At 36.1% G+C, this 16,919-nt stretch overlaps 1 protein-coding gene across 4 annotated transcripts; it reads right to left on the bottom strand.

Annotated features, from left to right (window-relative positions):
- Positions 1 to 6,881: 6,881 nt before the first annotated feature.
- Positions 6,882 to 10,772, bottom strand: LOC137837300 (uncharacterized). Of its 4 annotated transcripts, none has more exons than XM_068646268.2 (7): positions 10,454 to 10,772; positions 9,365 to 9,473; positions 8,655 to 8,785; positions 8,497 to 8,571; positions 8,001 to 8,147; positions 7,414 to 7,533; positions 6,882 to 7,261 (listed from the first exon to the last, which is right to left on the bottom strand). In XM_068646268.2, exons 1-6 carry the CDS (start codon positions 10,664 to 10,666, stop codon positions 7,429 to 7,431), a joined length of 780 nt encoding a protein of 259 aa, XP_068502369.1. In that variant the 5' UTR covers positions 10,667 to 10,772; the 3' UTR covers positions 6,882 to 7,261; positions 7,414 to 7,428. The 4 variants fall into 4 exon arrangements, with proteins under 4 accessions (XP_068502369.1, XP_090157979.1, XP_090157981.1 ...); XM_090301853.1 differs by having other exon boundaries at positions 9,365 to 9,486; positions 10,454 to 10,770; XM_090301855.1 differs by having other exon boundaries at positions 8,655 to 8,780; positions 9,365 to 9,486; positions 10,454 to 10,770.
- Positions 10,773 to 16,919: the final 6,147 nt, after the last annotated feature.

Genomic DNA, 16,919 nt, shown 5'->3' with positions numbered 1-16,919 from the left:
AGCCTCAACTGCCCACATGAAAATGAAGTTGTCCTCATCGGAAGGAGGGATAATCACTATAAAGGCCAATTAGAGGACAACACAGAAGTGTTACAAGAGCCGTTTGAAAAATCGTAGGGGAACTTACTTAGTTACTATCCAGCCCGGAGAGCCAGGGTGGATAGCAGAGGCAGAGATGAAAGATGACTTGGAACTGCTGGAGAGGTTCAGGAGAGGGAGATAAAGGGGAAGAAATTCAAGATCGATACCTCGCTGGACAAAGAGTTAGAAGATAGAATAGCCAATGTTTTCTCGATGAACATGAACGTTTTCGCATGGTCGTCCACAGACATGCCTGGAATAGATCAACTTTTTGTGCCATCAGCTTACCATGGTTGAAAAGGTCAAGCCCATGGTCAAGAGAAGAAGAAAGTTCAATGAAGAAAAATGTCTCATCATCCGAGAAGAGACTAGGAAACTCGTGGCAGCTGGCCACATCAAGAAAATCCAATACCCTGACTGGTTGGTGAATGTTGTGTTGGTGAAAAAGGAAAATGGAAAGTGGAAGATGTGTGTTGACATCACTGACCTGAATAAGGCCTGCCCCAAGGATTCTTACCTCTACCGAGCATAGATTCCTTGGTGGATAACGCCTCAGGATGTCGACTGTTAAGTTTTCTGGATGCATTTTCAGGGTATAACCAAATTCGTATGCATCCGAAGGACGAGTGCAAGACAACTTTTATGGCTGAGGTCGCCAGTTACTACTACAAGGTCATGCCCTTTGGTCTGAAAAATGCTGGCGCGACCTATCGGGCGTAACGTCCCGGAATATGTGGATGAGATGGTTGTCACCTCGGAGAAGGAAAATCAACATGTTGCCGACCTAGAGGAGCTATTCACCACATGGCAAGGTACAATCTGAAGTTAAACCCTGAAAAATGTGTGTTTGGTGTTGAAGAAGGGAAGTTTCTTGGATTTTTGTTAATCAAGAGAGGAATAGAGGCGAACCCGAATAAATGTGCAACAGTTATAAAGATGAGGAGTTCAACCAATGTGAAAGAGGTGCAACACCTGACCGGGCGCATGGCCGCCCTGTCTCGTTTTTTGTCAGCCAGTGGAGATAAGGGGTATCCTTATTTTCAATGTCTCAAGAAGAATAACCATTTCGTGTGTTTCGATGAATGTGAGAGGGCTTTCATCAAGCTCAATGAGTATTTGGCTAGTCCCCCAGTCCTTGGTAAGCCAATTCTGGGAGTTCCCATTCAACTATATTTCTCAGTAAAAGATCGGCCTATTAGCTCGGTCATTTTGAAAAATCAGGAGAAAATTCAAAAGCCGATATATTTCATGAGGAAAGTGTTGCAGAGACTAGAGACTCGATATCAAGCTACTGAGAAAGCTTCTATGACTGTGGTGTTCACAGCTCGACGGTTGCGACATTATTTTCAAAGCTTTACCGTGATCATAATGACTTACCTGCCCATTCGTAATGTGCTTCAGAAGCCCAACATCGCAGGTCGGATGGTACGTTGGGTGGTCGAGTTGTTTGAGTTCGACATATAGTATGAACCACGAGGGCCCATCAAAGGCCAAGTATATGCAGATTTTATGGTAGAACTTACATCCGATGATTCCCAACCTAACCCTAACGGTTCTCAATGGGTCCTTTCTGTTGATGGATCCTTCAACCAGCATGGAAGCGGAGACAGGGTCATTCTGGAAGGACCAAATGGGCTCTTGATCGAACAAACCCTCAAGTTTGCATTTAAGGCGAGCAACAATCAAGCTGAGTATGAGGCCTTGATAGCGGGGATGTTGTTGGCCAAGGAATTAGGAGCTCAAAGCTTGTTGGTGAAGAGTGACTCATTGCTCGTCACTGGGAAAGTCATAGGCGAATATCAGGCCAAGGACCAGTAGCTAGCCTCATATCTCAGGTATGTAAGAATCTTAAGAGCGACTTTCTCTGCATTCGACCTTGTTCATGTACCCAGGGAATAAAATTATCGAGCAGACTTACTATCCAAATTGGCTAGCTCGAATAAGGGAGGTAGGCAGAGGTCGGTAATCCAAGAGACCTTGAAGTCGCCCAGGACAACTACAAAAGAGTTGTCAAGGGTGGATCACCTGGAGATTTGCAAGTCAGCTCGGAGCAAGGGAGAAAACATCGCTCGATGGTCCAGGAAACGCTGAAGGTCCCGAGGATAACTATCTACAAATCTTTTGAAGATGAACATAATGAGGTCATGCAGGTCAGAATTGAGGAGACCTTGTTGATACCTTATAAGTGGTACCTCGTTCATGGATTACTCCCTTATGGGCTCAAAGAGGCCAAAATTGTCAAGAGAAACTCGGGAAAGTACACCTTCATATATGGGAACCTATTTCATTACGGTTATACTCACCCACTCCTCACTTGTGTGAGTGAGGACCATTGCACTCGGATCATGTCCAAGCTTCATGAGAGTGTTTGCGGCAGCCACATTGGTGGACGAGCTCTCTCATTGAAAATCATTCGAGTAGGGTACTATTGGCCGACGATGAAGGAAGATTGTGGGAAACACGTCCAACAGTGTGAGCAATGTCAAAGGCACGCTGACTGGCACCATGGACCAACCGAGGAACTGCGATTGATCTACAACCCCTGCTTTTTCCATACATGGGGAATATATATTTTGGGGCCTTTTCGCTCTGGCCATACATCAAATGAAGTACCTCATTGTCGCCATTAAGTACTTTACTAAGTGGATTGAAGTTGAGTCGTTTGTGCAGATAACTACTCACAGAGTCCAGCATTTTGTATGGAAGAATATTGTGTGTCGCTTCAGGATTCTGAGACATTTAGTATCTCATAATGGAACCCAATTTGCTAGTCAACAATTGGGAAAACTGTGCACAGAGCTTGGAATGAAGCAAGTATTCGCTTCGATAGAGCACCTACAAACAAAAGGGCAGGCCGAGTCGGCAAACAGGGTCCTTCTGAGAGGATTGAAAAAGTGTTTGGAGAAGGCAAAGGGGAATTGGTCAAACAAAATTTTGAGAATTTTATGGTCTTATTACAGCACCCCGCAATTAACTACGAAGGAGACGCCATTCAGTTTGGTATATGGGTTAGATGCCATGATACCAATTGAAATACAAGAGAGTTCTCCAAGGTTTCAAGGTTTTGTCGCTGAAGAATCCAATGAAGGAAGAAAGGTGAATCTGGATTTGCTGGACGAGGTACGTGCATGCCCGTATAAACTCGAAAGCTTTGAAGAGAAGGGTGGAATTAAGGCACAAGACTAAAATGAAGCCTCAACAGGTCAAGGTTTCCGACTTGGTAATGCGGAAGGCCCACCCTTACCAGATTGAGAGCAAGTTTTCTCCAAAGTGGACTGACCCGTTCCACGTGGTCGAGGTACTAGGAAAGGACGCATATAAGCTGGAAACCCTGGGGGGAGGAGCCATCCCACGAACGTGGAACGCAACAAACCTCAAGTTTTATTTCAGTTAAGACATTTGAATTTTTATTCTTTTCCTTTGAACAATTATGCTTTTTGAGGTGATTCTCTTTTACCCCAAAAAGGGTTTTTTAACGAGGTTATCTAGTAAAAAATTTGTTATTGGAAGATAGTGTATGAAATAAGTTAGCTTGAATTGAGTAGCGTAGATGGTGCACGGTAAGACGACCTAGCTCGGTGTAAGCATGGTTACCCGAGCATGGACGCCCTGTGTGATGAATCAGTATGATGAATTATTTGTTTTGGCACACGGTAAGACGACCTAGCTCGGAATGAATAAAGTCACTCGAGTATAGGCGCCCTATGAAGATGAATTTATGTGATAAAGTACATGGTAAGACGACTTAGCTCAGTGAAAGCACGACTACCTGAGTATAAGTGCCATGTGAGATGATTTTTTTTATGAATTACTTTATTTGATGCATGATAAGATGACCTAGCTCAATGTAAGTACGACTACCCGAGTATAGGCGCCCTACAAGTTGAATAGATTTGATGAATTACTTGATATGATGCGTGGTAAGACGACCTAGCTCGGCATAAGTACCCGAGTATAGGTGCCCTACAAGTTGAATAAATTAGAATTATTTGATTTGGCGTATGGTAAGACAACTTAGCTCGGTGTAAGTACGACTATTCAGGTATAAGCGCCCTGCGATAGGTATTATTTAAATAGAGGAATCATTTGAGATAGTGCATGTTAAGACGACCGAGCTCGGAGCAGGTGCAACTATCTGAGTAAGTGCTTTGTGAAGTAAGACATCATGCAATAGATGCAATATTCATGCTGCAAACACGGAGGCCATGGTGGCTCGACCATGCCCGAGTTTGGAATAATCCAAAGAACTCAAGGTGTCATACCCTTTACCCAACTGGCGAAATAAAGTCATGTAATGAATGCCCAGATGGAAAAAGGATGTTTGTCAAGTTAAAGTGAAAGGTTGTCCTAACCACAAATGCATTGTTTGGTAAAGGTTAGACTTTCTATCAAGAGAAATAAGTTATTACTTTCCACACTTAAGTTAGCAAAAAACTGTTATATTAATTGTGTTATGATGAAAAGAATGGGTTAAGTAAGTTGGCAAAACATTGGTACATGCATTTGTGGAAATGAAAATAAACTCTTTAGAAATCCAAAAGACAATATGCATCAAAAAGTTTAAAAGCGCTAAATCAATATAAGTAAAGGTTCAAAGTATTAGATAAGTACGGTAGGTGAACAAATATTACAGTCCATAAAACTTAAAGTTAATCTCCCACTAGTTTGTCGTTGACCACGATCTTGCTCGGGTTTAGCTCGGAGAGATCCATAGTGGGTTGGACTATCACTGCTTGGTTTAGAGCGGCTTCGAAATCAGCAAGGAAAGACTGGGTAGCATCTTATTTAAGAGAATCGATGACTTTGGCAGAGTTTTCCTCTTTGAGTTCCATCTCTTTCTTCAGGCCTTCAATCTCGCCCAAAAGCTTGCTCTTCTCTTCAGTTAGGCTCAACGCCTCTTGAGTCTTCTAAGCTCGAAGCCGCTCAGCTTCTTGGTGCAGGCTGCTCAATCAGTTAACCTCTGCATGAAGATGTTCCATTCCTTCGCAGAGCTCCATGATCTCCTTGGTCTTTTGGTCTTCAAGCGCCTTTCGATCTTGCGCCTTGACGTCAACCACGCAAGCCAAGATGAACGCTTGGCCAAGTAGCTTCAAGGTATCATGACGAAGGTGATCTTCGTCATGAGCTGTTAGCTTAGCCTTATCTTCGTTAGGTAGGAAGAAAGGCCTACCATGAGCTGGGACATCGAAGTCGGGGTGCCATAAGCTCTTCCCCTGCGAACTTTCAGCCTCGTACTCTTGGATAGTGACGATCTCCTGGTGGGAAGCTCGGCCGTCCAAGTTGGAGTGCTCGATATCTCTCGCCTTTTCCTCCTGAAGACAAGGCCCGAGTTGGTTTGCTCATCCTGATCATATTGGACCTGGGTAACCTTGACCGAGACTTTCCTCTTTTGCGATAATGAGTCTTTGCTCATGCTTGCAGCCGCCCTCATCTTTCTGATGCGCTCAGCCATCTCAGTTTTGCTAATACCAGAGAGCATCTTACCTGCAAAACAAACAAATTATTAGGACGTGAAGCAAATTTTCTTTTCAAAGGCGAGAAAGGGGAAATTCCATTGTAGGCTTTGAGAGCGCCAGGGAGGTATTCCTTATTCATAAGTGTTGATGGGTCGAAGACAACCTTAAGACCCTCCAAAAATTCGCATATGCCTTTCTCTTTTGGGGAAAGGTCTTACAGGTGCCAAGCACTTTGGAATCGCGAGTTGGGAGACCAGTATAAAGGGAATCCATCCAGTAAGGATGGATCCCCTGATGAGGCTCGGATTTTGACAAACCGACCTTTAAAGTTCTTGTAAGATGATTGGAAAAGGGTAAGCAAGCCTCTCCCGGGGGCACTAGTCTAGCTTTGCTCGAGCCTAGGAGGCTTGTGTATTGGCTAGAAGTGCTCGGGACCTCGACCCAAGTACTTAGGTGCGGTCAGCTCGATTGTATGAGTCATGCCTAACTTGGTCTAGGCTAGGTATGGGTCAGGTAGTTCGATACGAGTTCAACCCTGATTTTTTTAGTAAGACTACGTGGAAAAGATAATTAAAAATAACATAAGGAATAATCGAATCAGTTGAAGGATATTATTAAATGCAAGTAAAAACGATTGAGAATGTTTGTACCCGAAAGTAATAGATACACGAGAAACAAATTATTGTTATTGTTGAATGATATTATTGTTGTTGAGATTATATTCTCATTGATGAAAATTGTTGAAGAAATGTCTATAAAAAGAGTTTGAGACCATAGGTAAAGGTACGTTTTCTAAATACTTTAGACTGAACAATTTTATAGTTTGAATGTTATCACTGACTTGATTGTCGAAGTGTGATCAACAGATAGAGTCCACTTTGTCTCAGTGGAGCAACATTTCAAAGCATCAAGAGAAGACAGGTCAAAACAGAGCTCAACTCGAAGACCGACCAAAGTCAACCGACGAGAACATTAATGTAATTATTTACAGTTAAATTTCAACTTTTCAAAAACATTTAATTTATGTTTTACTTGTAGTATAAATTAAATTATCTTGTACAAACTAATTTGAGATTTGAAAAAAAATAAAATTGATTTAATCAATTTAAATCAAAATAATTTAAATTCAAACATTTAAAATTCCTGAAATTGTAATATTGTTTCGTCCAAACACAATTTGAGACCAAAATTGTGCAATCGAAAATTAAGGGACCAAAAATTGCATAATCGTGACACTGTAAAGACCATGTATGAAGACCCCAAAAAAGTTTTTTCTCCTAAGTTTCTGCAAAACGGTTTTGCTCCAAACATTCTCATATTTCGAATATGAAGAAAAGGGCAAACTTCACAAACTGAGCCCTACAAGGCAATATAATGACTATAAACATCTACAACCTTTAGCAGTAGAAGAAATGCATCCAATGACTTACATGTATCCAAAGTAGCGTAAACTTAATGACTATAAACATCTACAACCTTTGCAGTAGTAGAAATGCATCCAATAACTTACATGCATCCAAAGTTGCATAAACTTGTTTATGTTTCAGAAAGAGTTTAGGAAATTCAAAGCAGCAAAATTCAACCTCTCGTGCCATTTGCCATTTTTGGCGCAATTTCACATTGTAATTTTTGTTAATTTTGCAATGACACCGTAAATCGTTCAAAAATTAATCTAGTTCTGCTTTTCGACTTAGGAACACAAATAAATTGTGATGTAGCAAAATCTGCAAAAAAAAACACGTGCAGAAGGATCAGAAAAGGCTCTAACAAGATGCATGCTGCTTTATTTTGGAACTTGAACTTAATGAAGAAACTGAAATGAGTAAGCTACATATCATTTGAATGAGGTTAACAAATGGATGAGCACACATAAAACCTATTTGAAGGTCGCTTAATCGCCAGATTTTCTGTATTCAGGCTTCAGTTCATACGTTCCTTGATTAGTTCCTTTGTTGTTGTAGACACAAAGGTCTTTTAGTATATCTTTCAGAAATTGCTGTAAAAATGTGAAAATCCACCACATTAGTTAAAACAGGTTTTACTAAATTAATAACTACAAACAAATAAATGTCGATTTGAAAGTATATTGCATCATAATCGTGTGTGGGCTTGTTGAGGCATACCTAGTAAGCAATAAAAGTATAATATACATCGTTATCTTCATCTTCTCAAAGAAAAAAACATAAATGACACAGACGTACAGTCTTAATCTAAAAAATTCTCTGAAAATGATGTATACAACTCATATTAACTTATCAACCTATCGTGTATAGATTAGTTCAATTGCATAAAATATTATATCGGACAAGTCTGAGCATTCACCATATATGCATAGCCACTAGAAGCAACAAACTTTTACGGTTGCAGTTCATTTTGCATATAGAGATTTGAGATTTTAGCTTGTAAAAGTGCAAGTGTCCAAGAAAGCCAGATTTTAAGAGTAAAACTACTCAAAGCACATACTTCAGGTTGGTCGGTTTCTTGTATGAGGTTTCTTAAACTCCAATTAGGCTGCCGTTCAAATAGCTTAAACACAATCTCTTCCATCTCTCCACGGTCTCTTCTTGTTCTCTTTGTATCCGTTGCTTTAGCAGGCGTTTTCTTCTTTTCCTAATCCAAGACAAACTTCTGTTACAACTGAAGTATAAATTAATAAAAAATATTGAACTACATAACAAGCCCGTAGAAATAGTCCTCAACACCGTCTCTTCAACACCCTATATCTCTCAGCTACACAGCCAATGCACTTGTCACTTGCCAGTAGTTTTATATATGGAACTTCTCTCATTTTTATTTCATTATCAACTAAAACGGAGGAGGGGAGGGGGTAGATGTGATTTGATCATTATGTTATAAAATGATGATGAGGTGACATTATGCAAAAAAACAAGGGGATTCTCTTAGCATGCATTCATTGAGAACTACAATTGGCAACAGGAAGGAGAATAAGCCATTTTACAGGGGGTCCAGAAGTTGAAAAACTGATCATCCCTGGCATTGGCCTCATGTGCGCCCCACTATCATTGTCAATAACCTGAAAATAGAATGCAGAAGTCAAAGATAATGGAACTGCTTGCCTAACTCAATGGATAAGGAGAATTAGAGCCATTAGAAAACCTGAATCTGTCTACTTTTGACCATATACTTGTTTGTCCTTTCACGGCAGAGTTTCCCATAGAGTTCAAGGTTTTGATTATGGGGCCTCATGTCAAACTTGTTCAGTATTTTTCCCTCCACAGAGATCTTTCCTACAATACAACAGAAATTTCAACAGCTGGATTTACATTTTGCTAAATTAACTTTGATAGAGGAGATTTATGATGCTTTAGATATCAAACCAAATACTGTCTAGAATAACCTTAACAAAGAAACCCCCTAGAATAACCCCTTGCCAAGCATTACCAAGGAGACCTCTCAGTCTCATAATAAGAGACAATTGAAGAAAAACATTCTTGAAAGTTTTACAACCAAAAGCATAGATACCAGCATAAACTTAAACTCCTCTGATTGTTTCAAACATATGATTCAAGGAACACATGAGTTCCACTCATTTTAACCTAGAGATTTTAAAATAATGAACAGCTTCATTTCTTTCTTTTTTGAACCCTCATTTCAATAAGCAGCTACATGATACGGGTAATCATGGCAGAGGAATATGGACAAGTACCAAAAATTACCAGGTGATAATATGAAAGTAATATACATTTCAGAATGTTCAAACAATCACAGCTACTTCACACCAAACCGAGATATAATAACAGTGAGCTTCACTGTCCACCAAAGTCACATTTAAGGCAAATGGTCACCGAAAGATGAAAATTATTTACCTTGTGGTGTGTCTGAAAACACAGACATCGGAATGAAGTCTTTAGACATATCCATAACATAACATTTGGGTATATGTCCAGCTTCAGTTCCAGCCAACTCCATTGTAAACTGAGTATTTTAACTAAACAATCAATTTAAAAGGTCAAAAATCACAGGGAAAAGTGTCACTAATAGCTACAATAAATGTAACTATTTTCATATGATACACAATACATGTATAATAAACATATCCTTTTCCTAAACAAAAAGACAAAGGACAAAACTTGGATGAAGTTCCGTATAAAAGCCTTTCACCTTAGTAATTCTGTTGATTTTTACTACATATCTTTATCATGCAAATTACCAAAGTTAAATTAAACTTCAATTCCAATTGAAACCAAGGTTTAATAAATCAACCTGTAACTAAGATTTTGGCTGCAATGACAAGGTTTTTCAGTGTCCGTAACCGCAATGCAACTGAAACTGTGACTGCATCTGCCACATTTCTCACAGATTAAACTTTTGTTCGTGCTATTCTTCTATCACAATTATTGTTTCACCTTAGTAACTTCGATTGCTTTTTAATACATAGATTCATTACACAAACTACCAAGATTAAATAAAACTTCAAATCCGATTGAAAGCAAGGTTCTAAAACAAATCAGCTTGCGACTATGATTTTGGCTGCACATAATGTTTTTTTAGTGTCTGAGGCAGCAATGCAACCGTAATTGTGGCTGCATCAGTCACATTTGTCTGTAATTTCAAGAATAGATGAAACCGCCACCGCAATTCAAAACCTAGTCGAAGAACAAAACCAGAAACGTATCTGTCTAATTTTTTTTTAAAATCATTTCAGCGAAACAACGCAGCTGATTAAAAGCGAGTTATTTTCTACGCTCTGTCGTTAATCCAAGCAACTGAAAAGGAATATCCATTCACGTTCCACCTTCCAATTAATCAGATATCCGGAGGACTAATTCAAGGAAAAGTGATCCTACCAGACCAGAGTCCTTGATTTTTAGGTCTCAACATTTGCACTCACACAATGTGGATTAGGCATGGCATCCACACATTCATTATCTGTAGATAGAGGAAAGGAGAAGAACCTGAGGAGGAGAATCGTCGTCGTTGGAGTTGAGAGGGTCGATAGAGACAACGACTTTGGCGACGGGACGAGACGGGTCGGAGGGAGGGGCGCGGAAGGAGCGAGAGACGAGAGGAGGGCACTTCATCAGCCACACTGCTCTCTCCGCTTTCGACGTGTCCACGTAAGCATTGTTCGTCTGTTTCGTGCTACCACCACCACCTTGGTCTTCCATTCTCAAGAGAAAGGGAAGAAGAAGAAGACGAAGAAGAAGAAAGCGAGTTTGCAGGTAAGTTTTGATTTTTGAACAGAATTAAACCGTTTTGTTTTGTTTTGTTCACTGATTGCTGGTGTGGTGTGCAGTATTTATGTGGCATTACATTTTATTTTATTTTTATTTTATTTTCTGTACTAATAATATACAGAGTTAATACCACTTTTAACAACTGTATTTAGCAATTGAACCGTTATTAAACTAGTCAAGATACCCTTTCAAAGTTTAATGTTAAATGGTTTTAATAAATAATAATCCAATTATATATAATATCATAATTTTATAATTCTAAAAGATATAATTGTATTTAGTTCTGAACCTATCAAATAAATATAAAATTTAAATAAAATATTTCATAATAATTATGTTAATTAAAAACTACAATAATATTAATTGACACAAACAAATTAAAAAAAAATTAATATGATATAAAATCATATTAAGACAGAAACTAAATTATATTGTTAATAAAAAATAATTTATATACATTTTAAATCTTAATAAATAATTTTATTTATTTATTTTTAATTCTTAAATTAAATCTTAAAAATTAGAAGAAAACATTTTAAATTATTAGTTCAATTTACCGGTTTATTATGGATTCTGAACATTTTAGATTTCGTTTACTATGAGACTCAAAATCTTAGTTTTCAGTTGTATAACTTTTTCATATAAAGTAATACCACTTTTAATAATTGTTAAAAAATCTAATAACTATTTTAACTTCTAATGTTTTTATTTTGTAAATATTTTGTATAATTTTATATTTATTAGTTAGTATAACTGTTAGTGCTATTTTTTTCTATTTTAATAACTCTTTCTGTTTATTTGTTTGTGGTATGTATAATTTTAATTAAAAATTGTGGACACACCAGTTAGCATTAAAATGATGTTCTGCTTACCCACAGAAGAGGATCATTTGTAAGGAATTTTATGGAAAGGGTTAAGGTAAAAAGGTAAAGAAAATAATTTTAAAAAAATAAAGAAAGATACATAAACCAGAACTACAACAGAAATAAAATAATCGGATAGAAGTAAAACTAAATCAAATTTTATTTTATTTATAACTATTAATCTATAATATATATCGTTATATAAAGGATATCCAAATTCATAACTTTTTTTAATGTCATCTTTTAATTGGACAATTTTTCTCTTTAATAAATGAGAACAACTAGAGAGTCCTTTTGTGTTTATAGCATCTTTCTTCTAACTAGAATCTTCACACATTTATTTTGATTTGTATCAATCAATTATATATAATTTTAGAAAGAACGTATCAAAATAATTATTATAAACTATATAGTTTTATTATATCAAAATCTATGATAGGACATATAAACATTTTAGATATAACTTATCAAAATAATTATTATTATAAACTATATAGTTTTATTATATTAAAATCTATGATAGTATCAAAAAAGCATTTTAGTTAACTTCTTATTTTATTGAATTTTAATAGAGGCTTTTTAAAATTTGTGTTTTAAATTTAAATTATGAGAAACAATTACTAAATATATGTACAAACAAGTCTTTCATGCTTTTAATTGATCTATAAAGTTTAGAGTCTTTCTTGATCTAAATTATTAATATTGGTTGTTCCTAAAGTTAATACTTTTGTTTCTTCCATTCGTTTGTTGCGGACTAAGCACCAATGATGCTAAGAGGAATTCGGATTCTTTGGTAAAAAGTGAATTTTTTTAGTTATTTAACTATTTATCTCTATTTTCAATAGAGATAAAAATATAGAATACATTAGTGTACAACAAATTTTAGTTTTTTTTAAGGTTGCAAAATTATTTAGTTTATTTACATATATGAATGATATATTTATCTTTTTTTACAATATTTATTGGATAATATGATTAATTATCCAAGAATTGGTTTATCTATAAGTTATATATTATTATATGTAGGTCGCTGATACAATTAATGAATGGAGGAAACTTGATAAAGCTAATTAATAGTTTGTTGACTAACCTAGAACTACAATAATTACAACAAGAATCACTATCAACTATTAAAGAACATAAATGACCGAGAATTTTATATCTAGTATGAAAGAGGTTTTTAGGTTGTGAAATGTTTATTTCTAATGGCCAATTTTGAAAAAGTCGTTGTACGATGAATAATTCCCTTTTATACGGATGACATTTGTCGTTAGAAGATGGAACTTTTTGTACCTCAAAGGCAGAAGGTGAAGGATCAATCCTTTGAATGTCTTTATCTTCTAAAAGTAAACTTTTCTTTTGTGAACATTCATAATAGTAATGTCCTTTTTCTAGACATTTAAAGCATTGAACTATTTTGGTTTTAGCTTCTTTAGACGAAGATACATAACTATTTTTTTATCTTGAGATTTACTTTTTGGATTATCCCTCTCTTTTTCTTGTGACCTATTTTTGTCAAAAATATCTTTTCGAAAATCTCTATTGCAATGGGAAGAATAAGGAAAAGATTTTCTGAAAGAAATTTTGCGGTTAAGTTGGTCTTCTACCCTAATGCATAGTTGAACTAGGTAATTAAGATCTTATAAGGTAAAAGTTCAAATTTATCCCTAATGTCAAAATTTAGGCCACTTTGGAATCGAGCTATGGTTAATATGGGTTCTTCACGAATGCTTGCCAGTAACATAAGTAACTACTTTTTTTTCCTATATTGGTCTACAAATAGGTGTTTCTAGGTTAGCTGACGGAATTGGTTTATAAGATCTCTATCATAATAAGAAGGATTATATATTTTTCTTAAGGAAGAGCGGAGTTCGTTCCAGTATTTGATTGGAGGGTTTTGTTGTAAAATAAGGTCTCTAGAATAGGTAGTCCACCAAGTCATGGCACCCTCTTGGAAACTAAGAGTGCCTATGACTACCTATCATTCATGCTCAACTTAATGACATTCAAATATTTGTTCAACCTTCATATCCCAACTTAAGTAATCGTCTACACTAGTTGTCCATAAAAAGGAGGAAAGGTTATTTTTGGTTCTCTAGAAGTAGAATGGTGTTTATTTTTAAGATATTTTGGAGGTTGCTGGTAATAGTCAATATTATGGTGGATATTATAATCCGCATTGTTGAAGCTGGAGGAAGCTTCTTCCCTACCAAGGCTTGATGTGTGTTTGATGAAGAAAATGGCCTGAGTGCTTTGAAGATTGTAATAGGTTTTTAGATTCATTTGTAATTAGGCTTGTAAGTGTGTATGATTGCCTTTTGCTGTGTAACCTATCCTAGATGCCTAACCAAGTCTAGATCAAGCACATGATGTGGTTAAATGGTTTTTGAAAAGCTTTTTAAAATGGTTTTAACAGTTTTAAAACAGTACACAAATAAATCTGTTTTATGGAGAAAGAATCTGTTTATTTCTTCCCTGTTAAAAAGGCTTTCGTTAAATGGTTTTTGAAAAGCTTTTTAAAATGGTTTTAACAGTTTTAAAACAGTACACAAATAAATCTGTTTTATGGAGAAAGAATCTGTTTATTTCTTCTCTGTTAAAAGGCTTTTCTAAATTTCTGTTAAGGCACCAAGGGAAAGCTCAGTTCGTTATTTCAGTTAAGATGAGCTGGCTTGTGTGTTATACTTTACTCTGTTTTACTGCGAAAGAACAGGTTTATTCTTTGGTGTGCTGAAAGGTTTTTCACAAGTTAGTTAGGGCACCAAAGGTACCACTCAGACAGTTATTTCTGTTAAGCTGAGTTGGCAGTTTTCACAAAATAAATCTGTTAAGTTCAAAACTGAATCTGTTGTTTTCTTAACTGCTTTTCAACTGTTTTTTGAAAAGAAGTTAGAAACTGTTTTCTATATAAACAATGTCTCTCTCACATGAACAAGTGCTGAGGAATTACGCTTTTTACAGAGATCAAACAATTTCCATGTGAGAAGAAGGATTGAAAGAGTTTTTGAAAGGTTTTCCAAAGAGATTTTCAAGTGTGCTTGTTCTAGGAAACCTTTGATCTTGGTGAAGGTGCTGGTGCAGTTCTGCAGCAAATTGAACTACTGGTTTTGAGTTCTTGCATCTTCTTTTCAGGTGTAATCTTTCCTTTATTCTGTTTTGTAAAGGTGTAAGTGTTAGTCACTCCTTGATAGGGTTTCTTGGAGTGCAAGGTGTGCTGAAATAGGGTTTTTCAGCATTGTGTGTGTTGTTCTTGTAGTGTTCAAGAACTGCTGGTTTTGTAAGTGATTGGTACTGTTTTTAGTGAATTCCACCTTGGGGTAAGGTGAGACTGGATGTAGCTCTGTATGAGTGAACCAGTATAAAAACGTGTGTATCTTGTATTCTCATCCCTGCACTCTTTTCTGGTTTTTGCTTAATTCTGTCAAGAACTAAATCTGTTCTTTTTAAATTGAATCTGTTAATTCTGGGTTAAGTGAAAACTGTTCTTCCTGATTTGTTGAAGTTTTCTGATCATATACAAGGTTGCTGCATATAATGGTTTAAGTGAATTGTGAACAAACTGATCATTCATTAAAACCTAAGAAAGGATCATACTTCTTGAAATCTTGTGTTGTGCAACTTTTGATTGATTCCTAAGCATAGTTGTATCCTTCATCCTCACAATATTAAGCTGATCTGGTTCTGTTATAATTCTTTGTTGAAAACAATTTTACATTGAACAAAATTCAAATTGTGCCAAGACTGCTCTGAAGAATCAATTTGTTTCACGTAAAAACAATCTGTTCTTTTTGCCTCTGGAATACTGAAAAATTGTGTGTTCTTACGAAAATTTTATAAGCTCAATTCACCCCTCCCCTCTTGAACTTAGACACTAATAGACCCAACACGCATGACTAGGAGGGGGACTAGGATGATGAACACTGGTAGTTCTATGAGAACCCTCTGTATTTCGGCTTCTAGACCTATGATGTTTTTTATAGCGGTCTATCACAAGTTTATGCAAAAGATTCTTAATTTTAGCAAATTGCAAATCATGGTTTTTAAGTTGCGCAGTGATATGCATTGGAGTTTGATTATTTAAATTGCCATGCACACTAGATTAATGATATGGGTCACTCATTGTGTGAAGGTAAAAGAAATTCAACTAAAGTGAGACCCAAAAATGTTTTAATCAGAAAATATTTATAATTTGGATGAAGTTTAGCAAAGGAAAAAAAAGTGAGAAAGGTTCAAGTTCACTCCCAGAAAAGCGAGGTGAGTCACAAAGACTTCTTAAGTACCAAGGCTTTCCTAGCCAGAGCTTGCCTTAAAGAGATCTCACAAAAGTTTGTAAAAGAAAAATTCAAAACAATTTTGGAACACAGGAGAAAAATGTATATAAGAAAATGCTTTTAAAAAACAAAGAAAGGTTATCTAATCACAAGAAAATGGAAAACCCTAGAGTATCACAGAGATGTATAAGCAAGGAAAATAAGAAAGGAAGAAAACAATAGAGACAACAAAGAATAAATGCAAATGAAATGCTAGATGAGTACTATTATGATAGTGCAATGAACACTAAGAGCTCACTATCACACTAATGCACGGAAATTATTACAAAGTTTAGTGGAATTGTCGTTAGAGCATTTTACCAAACAACTAAAAATAAAAGCAATTACACTAGCAAAATGTAAAGGACACAAAATTTTGTGATACTAAAAAAATTACAAGTAGGAGCATCTAGTGTTTTGTAAAGCACTAAAAAGATTGTTTTGATTTGCTTGTGTGAATTGAAGTAGTCCGAAAATGCTTCTCTTGGATCCCTCTTTCTCCTTTTGATAGAGAGTCCTGAAGACAAAACTAGAACTCAAGGAATGTTGATTCAAACCACTTCTTGATACACCACTTTAAGCATCACTAACTCACCAAATTGTGTAATAAAGGAAGCCAAAGAAATAAAGCAAGAAAAGGGAAAAATTTGAAAAGCTAAACTCAAAGGGAATAATATGTGACAAACAAGAACAGGGAGTTAATAAGAGACAAGAAAAAAATTAAAGCAACCAAAAAAGGAAGCACAAGCAAAAGGACCTAAGAAAAGCTATAGAAAAGAGTAGAAACAAAAATTCTAGAAGGGACTGGCAGAGACTATTCCATAATTTATATATAGTTTTTAAAAAAGGATTTAAATCTGAAATTTATATTGTATATTCTACACTCAATAAGGAACAATATGCAATAAATTTGAAGCCATTTGGTTATGTATTTACAGAGAAATAAATGCAAAAAGTGTGCAAAAACTGCAAGCAATTTGAGGCAATCATGCAAGCTAGGGTAGGCACTAG

Source organism: Phaseolus vulgaris, chromosome 4, assembly GCF_051622355.1.
Source record: "Phaseolus vulgaris cultivar YP4 chromosome 4, ASM5162235v1, whole genome shotgun sequence".
NCBI lineage: Eukaryota > Viridiplantae > Streptophyta > Magnoliopsida > Fabales > Fabaceae > Phaseolus > Phaseolus vulgaris.
This window is presented reverse-complemented; position numbering and strand designations above follow the sequence as displayed.